The 18,888-nt window shown below is 41.5% G+C and overlaps 1 protein-coding gene across 1 annotated transcript in view; it reads left to right on the top strand.

Annotated features, from left to right (window-relative positions):
- Positions 1-3,552: 3,552 nt before the first annotated feature.
- Positions 3,553-18,888, top strand: part of SLC22A15 (solute carrier family 22 member 15) — a 32,001-nt gene continuing 16,665 nt past the window's right edge. The window contains exons 1-2 of the mRNA XM_041411051.1: positions 3,553-3,716; positions 16,520-16,732. Of these exons, the coding sequence (XP_041266985.1) occupies positions 3,630-3,716; positions 16,520-16,732 (300 nt within the window). The 5' untranslated portion in view covers positions 3,553-3,629. The remainder of the gene's footprint in view (positions 3,717-16,519; positions 16,733-18,888) is intronic.

Below are 18,888 nucleotides of genomic sequence, written 5' to 3'. Positions count from 1 at the left end.
GCAAAAGCTAATGCTACACAGGAGTATCACAAGAGAAGGTAAATATTTCCTTCAGATACCAGCTTTGAACAATTTGTCTCTTGGGGACTTTTCAGAGTCAGAGGCGTTTCCTTTTTTAGATAAACCTCAGTGGAATTTTGTACTGTTTAGTACTTGTTGATCCTTCACTTAAACCCACTTATCTTCATCTACAGCAGCTTGACTACAGAGTTTCATATCTAACTCACACTCTCCACTCATGGATGAGTGAAACTTCCTCCATCAGGAACAGAACTTCTTTAGATCCCATTTGTGCCAACTGCTGAATGAACAATTTGTGTGGACACCTTTGAATGGGTAAGCAATCCCCAGCCAGAAGGTGGGAACATCAAAAGTTCTTTTAAGGTCTTTTTAAAAACTACTATTCCTTGTGTTTCCAAAGAAAAATTACTGGCCATTATCATAATCTACTACAAATGAATATAGCAAATCTGGAAACACAACATCATTGAACCAGAATGAGGTTTTATCTCTTTGATATCTGAAAGATATCAAATTTCACTTTTTTCTTTTTTTTTTTTTTTTTTTGTTGTTGTTGTTGTTGTTTGTTTGTTTGTTTGTTTCCCAGAGGAGAACATTAGTTTAGGGTTATCCCTTTGCATTTGCATATATCTCGTACTTTGAATGCTCTGGGTTATCATTACATAGAGACAGAAAAGGGCAGAATGTATCTGGAACAATTATTTCAGAAAGGCTGAAAAAGAAGCCACGCAGCTGTCTCAGTTTTGGGTTGCCCAGGCGAATTTGATGTGTAAGCCTCTAATGGCAACAAACCTGTGAAGCAGTAGTAACAGAGAGAGGGTTGGGAGCAATGTGGAAAAACCTACAGGGCACCATATTTATGGTTGAGTAAGAAGCCTGATTTGCTCTCATTAAAAGAAAAATTCCCCTCAGACAGGATTATTAAGAGTATTCTTATTTGACATGGTTATTAATGAGGAGGAGGAGGGAGCAAATTGTACATTAATGAACTTCACAGACAGTAATTCTCTGGGAAGATCTGAGGGCTCCAGCAAGAACAGATCATTGGCTAAGTAGAGTGCAGTACTATTTTTGGCTGAAACCACTAAACATTTGGCTGAAACCTCTAAACATCCAATCCTCTCAAAACCACTGGACTCATGGGACATTGGCCTTTCATTGCAGTGAGTTCTTTTTTTTAACTTGTCCCCATTGCCTCTTGTCCTGCTGGAAGCCAGCACTGAGAAGAACCTGGGCTCCTCCTCTTCATTCCTTTCCATCAGGTTATTTACACACATTGTGAAGTTCTTCCCTGAGCCTTCTTGGCTTCAGGCTAGACAGTCCCAGCTCTTAGCTTTTCCTCTCATGACAGATACTCCAGTCCCTTAATCACCGTCATGGCTCTTTGCTGGACTCAGTTTGGGAAGCAGCAGCACAAGAGGAGACAGCTCCCTGACAGCTGTTTTCCCCAGGCACGGGGCATTGCTGCATGGTATTGATGCTGTAAGGCCAAGGCTGTAACTTCACTATGGTCAGGACTGGAAGCTGTGGGAGTCAGAGATGTTATCTCAGCAGAGGTGTGGTAGGAGCAGAGCAGAAGCATCATCTGGAAGGCAGCACGCCATGGAGGTGAATAGAGAAAGCTGACAGTTCTCAGCTGCTGCCCCTATAGCAGGCAGAGCCTGGAGCTGGGGTGGCTGTAAGCAAGCAGGAGCATAGGGAGGAAAACCCCCAGGCAGGAGTGCTGGAGGTCCCAAGTGAGGCAGAGATGAAAAGTGCCTGGGGAATGCAGGGTGCACAAAACAATTTGGGGCACAGTACAATCCTGACAGGGAGACACGTACCACCTCCTTCCCTAGGGTCTGTTCACCTTGGCTCAAGAGTCAGGGAGGAGCTGGGTGATGATGCTAAAGCTCTCTGTTACTGGGCAAGCTGGAAGAAAGCTGTGGTTGCCACAAAAGTGTGGCTGAGCTGGCGAGAGCGGGAAGGGTGCAGGGGACATGAGTGCAGAGCTCCCAAACACAAGGACATGTCCTCCACATCTTAGCTGAGCAATAAAATGAGACAAGTGCAGTTGGGTGAACAGCAGAAAGGTCCTGACATTTCAGAAATCCTTTGCTGTTTTGCCTTTAATCAATCTGTACTAAGCCTCAAATATGAAAAGAAGTGCTTAGGGCAAAGGTGAATTTCATTTTAAGAGTAAATTGCTTTGATGATTGTCGATTTGCCAAGATTTTTTCAGCACACAAACGGTATTATTTCCCAGACTCCTGGCATGGTCCTAAAGGTCACAGCTCATGACAACTCTCTTCCTTTCCATTGTTCATACAATAAAAGCTACAAGCATAAAGATGTTGCTGCTGCTTCTCAGTACCACTAGATAAAAAAACGTCTCAACAATGTAAGTTGTTTTGTGTTCCTGGAGCTTTATTGTAAAGGTGTAATGAAAATGGACCATGAAAAGATCATTGCCATTTTGCAAGATGCCGATTTCACTTGCATTTATCTCTCTTCCCTTCTCTATGCAGTGGAGTTCATGCTCCTTCCCAAACCAGTCCCTTTACTTCTAAATGAAAAGTTCTACCCCATGTTCACAATGAAGGCTCTCAAAACTATTTTCAGAAAATACATTGCAACTATAGTTTTGTGGAAAGTGGTGTAATGGAGAGAGGAATGTCTTTGCCAGGCATTACATCAAGAACAGTAAGACTTGTGTGGGTGCAGAACTGACCTCTAGTGGCACCTACACAATAGCCCTGTCAGATTCGTCTCTTTCTTTTTTTTTTTTTTTTTTTTTTTTTTTTTTTTTTTTTTTTTTCTCCACTATCGGCAGGTAGGCTATGAAGTACCATTACAGAATATTCCACAGCTGAGGTGTGGCAGCATTTTGGGGTCCGCTGTGAACTGACAGAACCGAAGCAGCTCTGTGGGTACTCTGTGGGTACAGCCTCCCACGGTGCAAACCCGCTGAGCGCACCCTGTGACTCCGCTGTGCTTTTCTGGATGAAACTGGACGGCGGCAGCCCAGCTGCTGCATGGACAATGCCACAAAACCGGGAACACCTCGCCAGCATGGACCCAGCGCAGCCTTCTCGCCCAGCCCACAGGACCAGCGTACTGCCCTGGTCTAACCAAGGGTGCAGAGGCTACACCTCTGTGCCCTTTCCCTTTCCCTTTCCCAAGAGCTGTGCCCAGGTGTGACTGCAGGAGGTACATCCCCCCAGTGCCGAGGTCACGGTGAGGGCCCCGGCCCCAGGCCCCTCGACGCTTCCCCCCTCACGGCGCTCCCGTCCAGCCGCTGCCCCCGCCCGCCCCCCTCACGCCCCGGCCCAAACCCAAACCCAAACCACGGAACCGCGGCCCGCGCGCCTGCGCTGAGCCCGCGCGCGTTTCCGCTTCCCCGCCGGGCGCCCGGGAAGGAGGGAGGCGGCCGCATCCCGGCTGCTCTCCCCGGAGCCTGCGCATGAGCACCGCATCGCGCCTCCCGCCCTTCCCTCCTTTCCCTCCTCCTCCCCGTTCTTCTGCTCCAGCTCCGCGAGGGCCCGGCCGCCGCTCCGCGCCCCGCCCCGCCCCGGGAATGCGCTGCTCGGCGGCCGCTCGTAGGAGCTGCGCGGCGGGCGGGGAGCGGGATGGAGGTGGAGGAGGCGTTCCCGCTGGTGGGGCAGATGGGCCCCTATCAGGTGTACCTCTGCGTCCTGCTGGCCGTGCTCCTCCAGGTGAGAGGCCGCCCTTCCCGCCCGCTCTTGTCCCGAGGGGGAAGCAGTGCCGGGAGGGGGATGCTCTGGCTGCGGTGGACAGCTGTTCCCAAAGTGTTGGGTGGATGTCCCTGCGGGGAGTGCTGCCCGGTGCGAAGGCTGGTGTGGGAGGGCTTCTGCTGAGGGCTGCTGGTGGCACTAACACGGCTTCCCCTCTGGGTCTGTCCCGCAGCAGCGTGCTGCGCTCCTGGGACACAGGTGACCTCTGCCCAAAGGCAGCGCTCAGTTCTGCAGAGTGAATTTGGGGCAGGCAGCTGATGCTCTCTGTGCCGCAGTTCCTGGGCGGTCACACCTTGTGCCGCTCGTGGAGCACATTAGGAGCTGGTCAGGTGAAGGGCTGGCTGAGGTTAAACGGAGGTTTCTGTGACCTGGACTGGAAGACGTGGACTTCTGTAAGAGGCTCTCCTGGGAATCCTGCACAACCTGGAGTTAATGGGCTAGATGGCAATTTCTAGGTTGTGTGTGGCTTGATTGTCACTGAGAAAGTGACAGGTGGCCACTGATACCTCTGTGTGCAGAAGCTCTCCTGTAAACAGTTGACAGGTGATGGTTGCTTATGGTGTTTTGATTTGCCCCGACTTAACTCTTAGAGTACAGGGGCAGTGTCTGTCCATTAGGTATTGGATGAGGCCCTGCATTTTGGGTAGTCAGGTTTGTGAGATACAAAGCTGGAACGCTCTTAAGTTTCGTGATAAAAGTGGAGTCCAAAATAACAGTAGAGTGCTAGAAGAGAACACTTTTCTAGTGCTCTAGAAGAGACAGGCTCTCTGGAGAGAGTTTCAGAGACTCCATGTACAAGTGATGTGTAGCCTTGTTTGTAGCCTTTCAATTTCGCTTCATCTTTGTGCATGTTCCTGTGAGGACGGAGATGGAAGACAAGAATCATAAGTGTACTGTCACAGTCAGGCGTAGGACTGAAGTATGGTTTGAATCTGACAGAAGTCTGGTTTAGCCCAGGTTAGCATCAAAAACTTCATTGTCATGAATTCAGCTAGGCTGACAAGTGCTGGGTTACTTCCACTGTAGAAATGTAATAGTTGCAGGAAGGAAGAAGGGAATGTAAATGTCCTCCCTCCTCTGCTGACCCATATTTTGTACTAATCAAGAACTTCGGTCATGAGCTGTGAGTCTGAAGATGTCTTTTCGTGGCAACCCCTACTTCTCCTAAACTGACCAAAATACTAAGAAGTTTTATGAGATGACCGAAGAAGATTAAGATGCCCAGTCCTGTTGGATGGGAGCTCTACACTTGGTTGCAAAGTTATGATGATAAACAGCAAAAGCTTTGTAGGTTTCTATTTCCTTCTACTGTTTTTTTTTCTTTCTTTCATTTATAGTGATTTAGCTGATTAATTCCTTAAAATTTGACATTGCTTATTCTGCTGGCCACCAAGCTAGAAAATGTATATGTTCACAGAAGATTAGGAATTAAGGAAGCAATAGTTACTGCTTCTTCCAGTGCTGGTCATGTTCTGGAATGAACTACAAACCATGACAAGTGCTCTGTGTTTCCAGAATTTTTAGTATGGGTCATCTGTTCCGTAATGTTTGTGTTTGTTTGTTTTCTTTTTAATGGATTAACTTGCATTTCTCATGGGAGAAGTAAACAGAAGAATCTTTGTAAATCCCGGAACTAATTCAGAATAAATAAAGAACGATAGCAGGTTTGCAGGTCTGCTTTTTTTCTCCTCGTGTTATCTTCAATTCTTGAACTGTACCAATGATTATCATCCCCTGACTTGCAGGCTTTCTTTACTTCAGATCGTGTAGGCACAGGAGTCTGTAAGGAGTTCAGATATGAAGCTTGTTGCCTTTCAGTTCATGAGTAGATTTGGACTTACTCATCTGGTTCCTGCTTGGGTGGTTGATTGCTCTTCGTGTTCCTTTATTGATGCCAAGTTACATAATGTGTCACTGGGAAGTGTGAGAGCAAGACTGAAGGCAGGTTCCACGACTGGTGTTAATCTTTTGTCTGGTCTATCATCAGCCTTTGGAGGATGGACCCAAAGGTAAGTAATGTATCTTGTGTGTGTGATGTAGAATGTAGATGTAGGTAATTGAGGACTCCTGTAGTGGATTAGGTGCAGCATATGGCAGCAGAATGAGAATTCCTGATAGTCTATATCACTGGCTGTGCCATGATTATTCCATTTTGTTGCTAGTTTCCCTGTCCCTTTCCATGTGCTCCCTCAGCTGGCCTATATTTTTATGTTGGCCTGTTGGTATAAAAAATATTTCTACATTCTTAAAGGTAAGAATACCCAACGTGTGAAAATGTTGTCTGCTGTGTCAAGTCCCGTCATCTTTGTAGCCAGTATCCAGAGCTTAGACTCTGTGCTTTCCCTTCCCAGCAAGATTCCAAGCAGGTGCCCTTGCTTTCCTTGTAGGCTTTTATGCTTTTTCATCTCTGCATGTTATTAATATATTTGAGTTTCATACTTTCTAAGTATATTCCTTCATTTTAGTGGTTCTTTTATAATACAAATTTCTATAGTAAGCTATTTCCACCAGGTAGCCTTAGTGATATATCAGTGTATCTGGTCTCTGAATTCTAATTACAGACATAGTTGAGTTCACAGAACTTCTTTGAGTCAAGCTCTACCAAACGCTTCTGTCTGTAGGGATGACACTTTCCATATGAGTCAATTTTCAGGTGAGCTTGAGTGAACTGGTACTTGATATGTGGAATGAGCTTTCTGACATTCTGGCAAAAACCTCCAGGTTGCTTCTAATTAGAAAAATGTTTTTCTATGTTATCAGTGAGTCTTGTGTGCTCCTTCTTTCATCTTCCCTGATTTCTATTATTCCTCTGCCACCTGCTGCTGTTGCTCATTAACCTGCTGAGCTTTTACTATATCAGGGTATGCCTGGCTTAATCACTACCAAGTTAATAGGAATTTGGAAGATTTTTAGGCGTATTCTGTAGCAATAGTTGCTAACTTTATAATGGACCGACAACAGCTGACTGACAATAGAGAAATGTTTTTCCAAATGACATGGAATTACAGAAAGACCAGACTTAGCTGAAGAATGTGGAGATTGACTAATGATGTGAATTAAGGCTGGATTAGTCTTGCATTTCTAGTATATCTTTAAGAAAGTGAGGAAGAAACAAAGGGAGCTGATAACTCTTAAAATACTTACGACTTTATTTTGAGCTTAAAGTAAGTACTTGATACCTGTTGATTACTGGAAAGGTTGTCACAACATTTAGAAGAAATTATACTGAAGTATTATTAAAGAATAGTCTTTTGGTGTTTGTTTAGTGTGTGTAGCAATGCGAGACAAAATCCCACACCATGATCAGATGCTTCAGAGCACACAAACATACTTAAAAAGTTTTTGTCTCTTGTGGTTCAACATATCTGGTTGAATGAGTCTGGCCTGTGCCAGTGGAGCTACAAGGATTGCCCAAGCCCAAACAGAATGGAAATGTGCTCTTACTGTATCTCTACTAAAAGGCTTTAAAAAACATGTTAAAATTCAGAAGGGAGTTCTTATTTGCACAGCTGAAAATGGCTTTGCCTTAAGTTGAGTAATGTGCTTAGCACAGTAATATGGATCATTACCAAGGGTGGTTTTTCCTATCCATCTCGGGAACTCCTTACTAACTGAAGGGAGGATGTAAAAACAGTTAAGATAAGTTACATCAAGTTGCTTGAATTATACCTTTGCCTTAAACTGTTCGTGGTGCAGTGCACCGGTAATGAGTGGTGTTGCTAACGTCACTTTACTGTTGACAACAATATCATGTATGACTTATGTCATTACAACATCCCAGTGCAGAAAGATGGTCTTTAATCATCCCATCTGCACAAATGTTTTGAGGGAAAGCGCGTTCTGGGGCATGTGGCTTAAGTACATTCCAAATCTCTGGAAATAATTCAGAAGAAATGGTGTCTGTCTTCAGACAGGATGCAGATGTGATCCCCTATGTAGCCTTGCTTAACTGTTCCTTGACATTTCTTATCTATGCCCTGTATGTACTCTACCTCTTTTAATGGCATGAGACATCACTCTGTAGTTGCAATGACAGTAATAAACTACTTGGTCAGGGAATCTTCTTTCAATACTTACATTTGCTTGAATCTTTTAAACTTTTCTTTGAACCAGCCAGAATTGATTGTTCATTGAACAATTTATTCCCAGTCCTTGATGATGTGTGCTCTTTTGACTTTATTTAAATAGGAAGAGCAAAACAAATTGGAAATGTAATGAACAATTTAAAATTAAGAAAGGAGAGGGATTTTACAAATTGCATTACAACTCTGGTATAGTGTGCTGCAGTTGTTCCAGGGGCATCATAACAGGTACAGTGTTTACCCAAACTTACTTGCATTGTAACTTAGACACAGTTCAGTACAAGTGTCTGTAGGGTAAGTGAGCAAGGTGGCAGATATAAAGAGGATTTTCAGAATTTCTGTGTAATCTTTTTTGATCTTGATTTCCTCAATGTTTGTTTTGTTTTCTGTATGTGGGAGAAGTATGAGTTTGAAGTCTCTCTGATTCTCAATGAAGCAGTTGCCAAATGCGTGTCAGACGTGTGCAGTCACTTCCGTGGAGGAAAGGTTTCAAATGTGGCATGAATACAAACATAAAATCTAGGGACACAAATGTTTTTTTCTTGAGAAAAGCTTTGTATTCCCACATCTTTTTGTGTATTGTATCCTACTCAGAACATGCTGAAGGATAGTGTTGCTTTCCATGTAAATATGAAGGCTTTTAGAGTACTTGCGTCACTGAATATAAATCCTTGTTCTGGTATAGCAGAAACTCCTCCTATTTGGGAGGACAAGTAAATGAGGTGGGTGTGAGTATGTAAGCTATTGATGTGTAAAGATGTGCTGCTACTCATTTAGCTAAGAATATTTCCATCTGAAAGCTGATGGAACTGCTAAGTGAAGACAAATCCTACCATTTACTTCTATTGGGTGGGGGAAGTCTTTCAAGAGAAAAAGGTAGTTCTTAGTTCACACGTGACATTTGATTTCTGTGGTGCTAACCAACAATCCTTGGTCTCTTTGTCCTTCTTTCAGATCCATAACTAACTTCCTTAAGAGAGACAATCACCTACCTTTAATGTTATTACATTTATAACCTTAAAAATATTAATGCAGCTGATGCAGACATTGTAGTATTTTCTGCAGAAAACCTGAAATAACAATGCTGGGCTGTGACATGCCTTATTAGCAGTGGGATCCCTAACTCTCAGAGTGCAGAAGTCTGAATGCTAACAGTTGCCTCCTTACTGATTAATTTCAAAAAGCTAACTTGCTTCTGTTTGTTTTTTTAAAAAAGAATCCCTAGTGGAGGGAACTTAGGAATATGTAATCAGCTGCCTACGCCTTCATCTTCCCTTAAAGTTATGTTGTGTCTTAATCAAACCAGTGCATCGTTCACATACATTTATCTGCAAGAGTATGGTCAGAGCAAGCTTGAGGCAGAGAAGAAATGTGAGGTATAACTTCAAGACCTTCCCATCTTTAGCTGAACCTGAACTGCAAAGCACATGCAATTGAGCTCGTATTTAGGTGTTTTTAAATGCCAGTTAATAAACACCTTTTAATGCCAGTTTTTAGTGCCAGTATAAACACCTCTACTCAGCTTCTGCAATTTAATTTACAAGGCTGACTTCAGCTTCTGTGCAGTTCAGTCCAAGAAAAGATGCCTGTTCAATGTGCTGCTGTAAAGACCTTAACAGAACTACTGCTGGTGGGCATAGCAAGAAGCATGAGTTTTGGGAGAGGCACAGAGCAGACATTCTGAAGGCTTACCAACAGAGGCAATATAGTAGAGTATTCTGCCTGCTAAAAAAAAAAAAGGCAACCCTAAAAGCAAACCAAAATCCAACTTTCTTTTTTTAAAAAAAGAAGAAAGGTGGCTACACGATGTGTAGAGTGAAGTTGTCAGAAGGAACTTGCACTAGAGCTGTGGCTGAATGCCTTGATTTTTGCAAAGTCTTTTTAACAACAGGGAATGGAAGGTGCCTGCAGGCACAGTGTCAGTAGTGATTGTCATCTTTCTATGGGCTATGGGTAAAATATTTGAGGAGATGTTTTCAGATTATTAATAATAAAGTTGTTATTACATAGAATGTTTGGTGCACTGGGAATGTGTTTGGACTCAGTGGGAGCTGAAGCAATCCCATCTTCTGCTATTTGTCTTTTAGTCTGGCAAGCTATAATCCATCCAGCCAGTCTGTCCTCTAAGCACCCTTGGAAGGGCAGCCTGGGAGTTAACAGGCATAATTCTACTGGGTAGCAAACACTATGAGTTAAAAGTATTTGTATTATGACACATTATCTCCCCTTCCTTCTTTTCTGCCCCTGCGTACACACAGTCTCTAACTTCCCATGTTTTGTAGGCAATAAATTACCTGTGTTTTTCCACTAGCAATATCAAGGCACTCCTCACTGACACGTCTCCATTTTAGAGGCTCTAAATTCCTTTCCTCTTGGATGAGTTAGTAGGTGTTAGTAGTAATTTAATTCAGAATAGTTGTTTCCCACTTGCATGAGATAGTTGCTCTTTATTTCTGATAAAGTTTTGTGTTCTCAGATGTCTTTGTTGTTTTAACTGAAGTAGTTAATAGAACTACTTCTTTAAGACATTGCTTCTTGTGTATTGTTTACATTAAGCAAAACCTGTTTGCTTTTTCCAAGTGTTAGCCCAGTGGGACTGGAGTCCCTCTGGAGCAATAACATCTGTTTTCTAGGTCTTGTCTGTTTACAATGTGATCTCTGACGAAGTTTGCAGTTTAACCTGGTTTAATGTTGTGTTCCCCTGGTCGTTTTCCCAGTCGTGGTGGGCTCAGGGTGAAGGGGTGTTAAGAATTTGCCTTGGAAGGCTGGATTAAGATTTTGAGATCCTCATATAAGGAAAGATGGAGCGAGTTGTGTGTATAGTTTATGAGACTTTGTGGTGTGATGTTTAGTTACTGGTGTCTTTAAAATAAATAAATAAATACCTTTCATTAAGTCCTGTAATATCTTTGAATTTGTAGACCCTTGACAGACTTCTTCCTGAAGAGGTTATGCCCTTTACAGTAAATGTAAGAGTGCTGAAACAGTTTTGTAATTCTTAATTTTTTTTTTTCTGAACACTTTTAAGAAGTAATTCAGGGAATTCTGAGGCCTGTAGGCTGTAAGCTGAAAATCAGTGGTTTAACAAGTTTCACAATAAAACTGGAAAAACATATTTTTTCAGTTCTGGAGCATCATACTGCTCTGAAATAGTAGTAAACAGAAGACATTTTTCAGTTTAAACCCGTAAACAAAACACAAGTAGATCTAATTGCTTATCCTCAGATAGGTCCTTAAAATGAATAAATAAATGAAAGTAGCTTACACAAATGTCAGCATTGTCTTTTAGTCTGGATACTTAAACAAAAACTTTGGAAGTAATCACTAAATTTCCAAGTTAAATGCTTTAGCCAATATTATGCTTCTCTTATAGTCTTAGCTGAACTGCCTCTCTGAGACCAGGATGCTCACCCAATATTCCTTGGCAGTGTCCCAAAATGTCATGAAAAGGTGAGGACTTTGATCTCTTAAAATACTGCCTGTGACTCAGATAAGTTTGTAGCCAACACAGGCTGGAAAGCACAGAGAGAAAGAGGGGCAAACATGAAATGCAGCCAAAAGAATAATCATTCATGTGGAAGCAGGACTAAACCCTGCCCGATACTTGTTAGCCCACAGTTCCTGCTTTTTTTTGCCAGCAGTTGCTGACTTTTTTTCATGTTACCCTGTAATAATACCATTGGGATGGTCCACTCCTGGGCTGCTTTGCATTATATTCATAAACTGGAATAGGAACTTAGAGCACTTCTTTGCTTTATTCTTTTCTAAGTCCTTTTCCTCATAAGAAGAGTGGAGTGACACTTTTGATGTGATATTGGTGAAACCATTTAACTGGTAATTAACTGAGGAGTTGTGGCACTTGATTGCACATTAATGTAGTTTGCCTGCCTTGAATATTCCTGTTGAAGCAGAGGTAGTATTGATAGTGCTTTCTGTAATTTTGGTTCATGTATATTGCCTTGGTTCTTTAACTTACCAGTCCATGAGATTTCTTTTTGCCTTGTGTTTCTAAAGGCAGAAAAATAGCACTTTGAACTTCATTATTCATGCTCAGAGATGTGTCAACCTGTGATGTGAGTGGGGTGCTGTGTTCCCGTGGCCCTGTCAGACAGAGGTGTGTACACAGGAAATGTTGCAGAAGGCTTGTACAATGAAGATATTTGCTCCTCAGACACCAATGATTGCCCTTGAAAAGTAAAGCAACCCTTGTCTGCGTATGGCAGCAGTCACCTGGCTCATGGGCATCCAGGCTGAGCAGGAGCAACAAACCCCTGCTGCTGCCACTGCCCACCCAAATAACACTGAGAATGAAACAGAGCTGAGAGGGCTTGGGCTGGGTATTTGGAACAGGAGGGGGAAGCTACAGGGGCATTTTCCACAAACCTGTAGGAGGTGAGGCTCTAAGAGTTGTGGTCTGCTGTGCAGCGTTTGTCTCCATTGCGGATGTTAAAGAATTTCTAGGATGAAGTTGTGTAAGGTTTTGGACAGACTTTGGACTTCTTGCTGTGGATTCTGGAGGCCAGCAGTTTCAGGCTTAAAAACTCTACACTGTGTAGGTTTTCTCTGTTTGTCTGCAGAAACCCTAAGTTCTTTCAAAATATGTGTCCACTCTGTCGTTGGTAAGTCGCAGGTAATAACCAACAATGGTTACATTCTGCATGGGAAGTATTTCCTGGCAGACTGGGTCTGGCCTTAGTGAGGAACTGAGATGTCACGTTCTTCTGCACATGGTGATTCTTCACTTTAACTACCAGAGCTTTTCCTTCTGTCTTACGGTGTTCTCCCTCTTACTGTGCCACCACGAAGGGAAGGATACTTTCATAGAGGAATGTGTTGCCAGCAGCAAAGAATAATTTTGCAGAAAGAAGATGCTGTAGGGCTTTTCTACATAGGAGTTGTTGAGGAGAAAAAAACCCGTGGATTTAAAGCCACATCACCCTTCGGAAATGACTTGGAGCAGATGAGATCATCAGATTTTCAAAAATTAGGTTGCCCTCCAGCTTTTCAGCTGCTTGTCATGGGTTCAGAAGAAATTACTCTAATCTTGAACTGTAACCATCTCTTTATCAAAAGCTTCTGCCAGAGCAAGGTCAGTCATTGTTCTTCCTTAATTTCTGTCTTTCCTCAGGGCACAGTTTTAATGTTTCTGTATTCAAAAGGTCAGAAATTACTGTCTTACTCATTATTTTGTTCAGCAATGAATGCTTCAGCTGATACTTGTCTAGAATGATCAGGCTAGTTGAGAATTGCTGATGAGCTGACTAAAAAACGTTGAAAGCTCCTCTTCCTAGAATTGAAGTCTTGCTTTTCTTTTTTCATTTGTGTTTCATAATGGGTAAATTATGAGGTCTAAAAGAGTTTCTTAAATTATTTTTGTGTTCATTTTCACTGTTCACAAATTTAACTTTAAATTCATCTCCCCCTTCCTTGCTAGTCTTACTAGAGATTCTCCATCTTGGATGTAATTTACTATGAAAACAAACATCTCAAAAACTGGTCAAGACATGGCAGACACTTCTGTTAATATTAACTTCAAGTTAATTTCAAAATCTTTTAGTGAAATAGCTTTAACTGGCTGACTCAAATCCCTTCTACTTAGCTAGGAACGTGAAAGTTTACAGGTTATTAGGGTATTGCCTTTTAATAAATTCCCTTATACCACAGTTTTCTCATTTCAGCAGACTATAAAATTTTTACTTAAAGAGAATATTAACAAATAGGAGAAACCTCAACTAACAAAACTCTGAGCATCTCATGACCAGTGACTGGGCACTGGTGCTTTGTCCCCCTGTACTTGGTATACATCTTGATTAATACAGATCAGTGCAGGGAATTTCATAGGGATCTGTTAATATCCATATAGAGCCAATTAAAATGTTTTATAAGCAGGAACTGTACACTAAATGACATGTATTTGACTTGATTTGGGTTATAGAACAAATGAAAAATGAAGGGTTTTGTTTGCCACAGTACATATAATGTAGTAATTTTATATTTTATACAGTTGTTATATAACATTTCTATTTGATTTGTTACTGTTTTGTGTTGTTCATCAGTCTGCACAAGTATGTTACTGTTAAGTGCAAGCATTTAGAATTCTTAAGGGAGAAATCTTCAGATTCATTAACACAATTCTTACTTAAATGAAAACTTAATTACAAAATAAAGTCTAGAGTTTCATTCACCATGTTTTTAAAATCGCTTCTAGAAAATGTTTCTGACCTTCAGAATTGTCAGTGAATTTTGGGGGGTGTTTTGTGGGCTTTGTTTTGTTTCTACAATGAAATTAATAGGGTTTACTGTACCTCTTACCCAGAATACAAGGCCGGTGCCCACTAGGAAGGAGAGTTTTGTGTCAGCAGTGACTCAGTGAACTTGAGTATAGAACAATACTATTTGATAATATCAAAACACATCTCCATCTTCGTAGGTTTGCTGATTGCGCAAATCAATTGAAAGTGTTTCTGTCTTTGTGATATCCTTAGTTGCAGCACCCACTAGGATGTCAAAGGCTGATTGTTGCGGGTTTTTTTATTGAAAAAACCCTGTAGTGTTTCTGCATGTGCCTGCAATCACTAATTTTTCTATTCAGTTTTCTGTAGCTGGTTTCACCTTGTGCAAAAATGAAAAGTGTTATGTTTTCCTTCTTGAAACCAAACGCCTTGAGGATTTCATTTCTTGATCTACTTCAAAAATATGCTTATTATTTCACAAGACAAAAGCAAGGATGTTATCACTTAGTCCTGGCACATAATTGTCTGAGTGAGTCTGTGTACGGGGATGCACCACACATCATGACCTGTAATTCTCATTTCTCAGTAATTTCAAGCTGTTCTTGAGAGTACTGTATCCACACATCCCTAGCAACGTGGTCACTCAGCTTTTTAAAACCTCTTTTCCATGTGATCTTAGTCATTGCCTTCTTTCCCAGATGAGTTATTTTGCTTTTCATTGTTGTTGATCTAGAAGTTGTTCTTAAACTTAAATATTAACAGTTAACTGGGTTTTTTTTTCCAAATTTCTTCTGATATGTAATAATTTTAATGGAAAATTGAAAGGCAATTATTTTAAAAAATATTTATCTACCTCCTGCCACTAAAGTAGCAGTTTGTCATGTAGAATACAAAGAAGAGCTGATGGGAAAAATTGCTTTCAGGGAATAACTTGGGGCTTTGTTTTAGTTGAGTAATAATTTTCACTTAGATCTGGGTGTGACTCCAGCTGCTCAGCTGTTGTACAGAGCAGAGCAGTATTATCTGATGGTGCTTGCATCAGAATTCAGAGGTCCCCAGGCTGCTTTTTTTGTACCGTTCTCCCAGTTCTGTGAGTTATTTGTGAAGCAGCCTTCTGAGAGAGCACACTTCCTGTGGGTACGTTGTTCCCAAGAACATGGGGAGGAGATGATGGGAGCAGAGTAAGGACTGTTCAGGAGGTACCTAAGTAGGATTTTGAGAATGGAGAGGCATGAATGATTTCTGTATGGTTCTCCCAGTTCTGTGAGTTATTTGTGAAGCAGCCTTCTGGGAGAGCACACTTCCTGTGGGTACGTTCTTCCCAAGAACATGGGGAGGAGATGCTAGGGGCAGAGCAAGGACTGTTCAGGAGGTTACCTAAGTAGGGTTTTAAGAATGGAGAGGCATGAATGAGGGGTTTTTTATGGAGGAAGGGGTTTGTTTGTTTTGTCAGGAACCACTGTGCCGAGTACAGTTCCTCAATGAAGGCTTGAGATGAAGCAGTTTTATTTGGAGAGCATGTGGGACTGTTACTGGCAATGCCTTTCGTCTCTCTGATGACTTTATGATCTGTTGCAGAATTTGTGCCTCTTCTATGTTCAAACAGGTCTCAAACCATGGGGGTTTAAGCTGTAGTTGTAATGTGACCTATGAATGTTCTCAGCAAGCAGCAGCAGCAGCATCCCAGCTCTAGACCAGGCTTGAAATGTCTGGGTTTCGAGCAGTTTTTTTTTATTCTTTCCATCAGGTTTTTTTTATTCTTTCCTAGTGACTGTTGATCACTATTTAGACTTTGTGTGTGTCTGTAAATATGTAGGTATATTAAAAATGCACGTGTGTTGTTTCTGTCTCTTCTAAAGGTAAAACAGGTCCACAGAAGGTAGAAAGCCAGCAAAGAATTAATCTTGTCGGAACTGGGAAGGATTAAATATGAAACCATGAGGATGAGATCTAGTCCAAATACCAAATAAGAGGAGTGAACAACACAGATGGAAGGAGAGGATACAAGAGTAATATATTTAAAGAATATATTACTCTTGAATAAAGAGTAAGAATAAAGAATAAAAAATATATAAATTTAAGAGTAATATATATTAAAGAATAGGAGTTTTCTCCTCCTCAGCACATCTAATAGCTTTTCCTCCATCCATGGTCTGTACCTGCTGTGGGTGGAAGTTTGGGGCCGTCTGACTGAGGGAAAGGTATCAGGAGGGAAACTTCTTTTCTCTCAAATGTCCCTCACATAAAAAGTGCGAGAACCACTTTGTTAAAGCTGTGGTTCTTCAGTGTGTGCTGTTTGGTAGACAGGGGCTATACACAACATCTCATAGTGGTAGAAGGCAAATTCAAAAATAGGAATATTTTTAATACTGATTCGATCTGGCTGCGGAGGAGACATTGCTTGGATTCAAGCTGAGCATCTCTGATGTTTTTTTGTCTTTCATGCCAGCTCTATGTGGCCACTGAGGCCATCCTCATCGCCTTGGTGGGTGCAACTCCTCCCTACCACTGGGATCTCCAGGGACTCTCAGCTAATCAGAGCCATGGCAACCATTCAGTGAGCGAGCAGGGAGCTTTTGGGGAATGGCTTCTGACTGCCAACAGCAGCGAGGTGCGTAAGCATGTGCACTTCGGCAGCAGCTTCACATCCATAGTCTCTGAGGTAAGTCTGAGGTGTGTTTTGCAGCCTCGTGTGTGAGTAGTAAATCTTACTGAGATGGTTTTGGGGGTCTCCTTGTACTGCTTCTTTCTTCCATACTTATGCATGTTTTGATTAGCAAATGAAATGTGCTACCTCCAGTTAGAGCCCAGGTAATGTGTTCATGTCTTTAGATCAGAGCCATGGCAACCATTCAGTGAGCGAGCAGGGAGCTTTTGGGGAATGGCTTCTGACTGCCAACAGCAGCGAGGTGCGTAAGCATGTGCACTTCGGCAGCAGCTTCACATCCATAGTCTCTGAGGTAAGTCTGAGGTGTGTTTTGCAGCCTCGTGTGTGAGTAGTAAATCTTACTGAGATGGTTTTGGGGGTCTCCTTGTACTGCTTCTTTCTTCCATACTTATGCATGTTTTGATTAGCAAATGAGACATGCTACCTCCCAGGTAATGTATTCATGTCTTTACTGGCAACAAAAGCTAGCTTTATATTGCTATGCAGCTATGTTCTGCTCTAAAACTTCCCACCTTTTCTGTGTGGAGGTTACATATTGCATCCTGCAGCCTGGTTCCACATTTGAGCTGGAATCATGACATTCATTTTACTAATTTGCCCAAAATCCTTTGTGGACTCTGAGCTCTTTCTGGCCATCCCCTTGCTGAGCTCCAGTGCATGTAGTGCATCCATCATGCAGTTAGCAAGCACTGGAGGAACTGGAGAGGAAGTGGCTCCTGCAGTTTTTGTGGCTCCACATGCAAGAACATGGGCAGTGGGGAGTCAGGTGGACAAAGCAGCTCCCTCACATTCTATTCCAAAATAAGCTTTGGCTTTGTTGGCACGTCTGTGTTTTTTAAGTGATTTCTTTCATGGTCTAGCCACAATCCCTACAGGAATGATTCCAGACTCTTCATTGATGTGCAACACCTGCCCTTCCTGGGTCTGTCAGTATCTGTTAATGTCAAATTTCTCTTTACAAGAGCCCTGAGTGCACTGGTTGCAAGGCTTGAATGTAGAGGTGAAATGTGGAGTCAAGTGTAGTACCATTTCATAGTTTGTGGCTATTGTCCTGAGGTATTAATGCTATCCAAATTACTCCTGTAAAACAGTTTATTGGTTAGGAACATATTAGTAAAAATGGCCAGCTTTGGAATAGTACCAAGCCTTTGTGTACAAACGGCATTGCTTCTTACTCTTGCAGTAAAGAGGATATGAGTACTTATGATACCATTTAAATTAAAATTTTAATGGATGGTGGATTTCTTAAGCATTATTTAAAACTCAGTAAAGCTTTTGAATTTTATCTGGGGTTTTTCTTTTTTATTTTTTTAACTTGCTCAAGAATCTTTTACTCTCTTAAACTTCACAAGTCAGACATGCTTGTAGATCATGACACAGGTGTTTTACAGATATTTATACATTTTGGTTGTATAAATTAGAAATGCAGGTAAAGAACAAAGCCCGCTTGAGCAATAAAAAATCCTAAAAAAACTCCCCAACCAAAAAACCCCAAAGCCAAGTCAGCTTCTGTAGTGTGCTTTCTAATTCTTTAACATATGTTTCAGCAGAGGCCCATTTGAATAAAATATTTGTACCTCTTCTCTTTCCCTCTATTAAAGTACAGTTTTTATGAATTTGTTAGCTGAATATTTGGTATATTTGGAAGTTATGTGCTAAGCACAAACATTTTGAGAGAGAACATACATATCTGGAAAATATTTCACCACTAATTCATTATTAATCTAATTTCGTGATTGATTGTAAAGAAGATTTTTCCTACATTTAACGAGGGTGTGTCAATGCTTAACCTTGTGGCATCATTGATAACATGACCATTACAAATTTACACTGAAAAATATTCTGATGTAAAAAGCTTGATTTGTGAATAAGCATATACGTAGCATGTTTTTATTTAGAAGAGAAAAGGCTTGAGCTCTCTAAAGGGCTTAGACATTGGGATAAATATCTTCTTTAAAAAAAGGAAAATTTGCTTTGCAACCAAATTATCCCTTAATCCCTGAATGATTCAGAAAGCGTCTCATGTCAACAATTTTCATGTTGGCAGCTTTTTTAATTTTTATACCAAAAGTTAGGGCATGATTCTTGAAACTGTTATAAAACAAACTGACCATGTTATTCCAGGATAAAATTAATCTCATATGCAATTG

Source organism: Onychostruthus taczanowskii, unplaced genomic scaffold, assembly GCF_017590055.1.
Source record: "Onychostruthus taczanowskii isolate IOZ18803 unplaced genomic scaffold, ASM1759005v1 scaffold34, whole genome shotgun sequence".
Taxonomy (NCBI): domain Eukaryota; kingdom Metazoa; phylum Chordata; class Aves; order Passeriformes; family Passeridae; genus Onychostruthus; species Onychostruthus taczanowskii.
The sequence above is the reverse complement of the archived record's forward strand: the minus strand, read 5'-3'. Positions and strand labels throughout refer to the sequence as shown.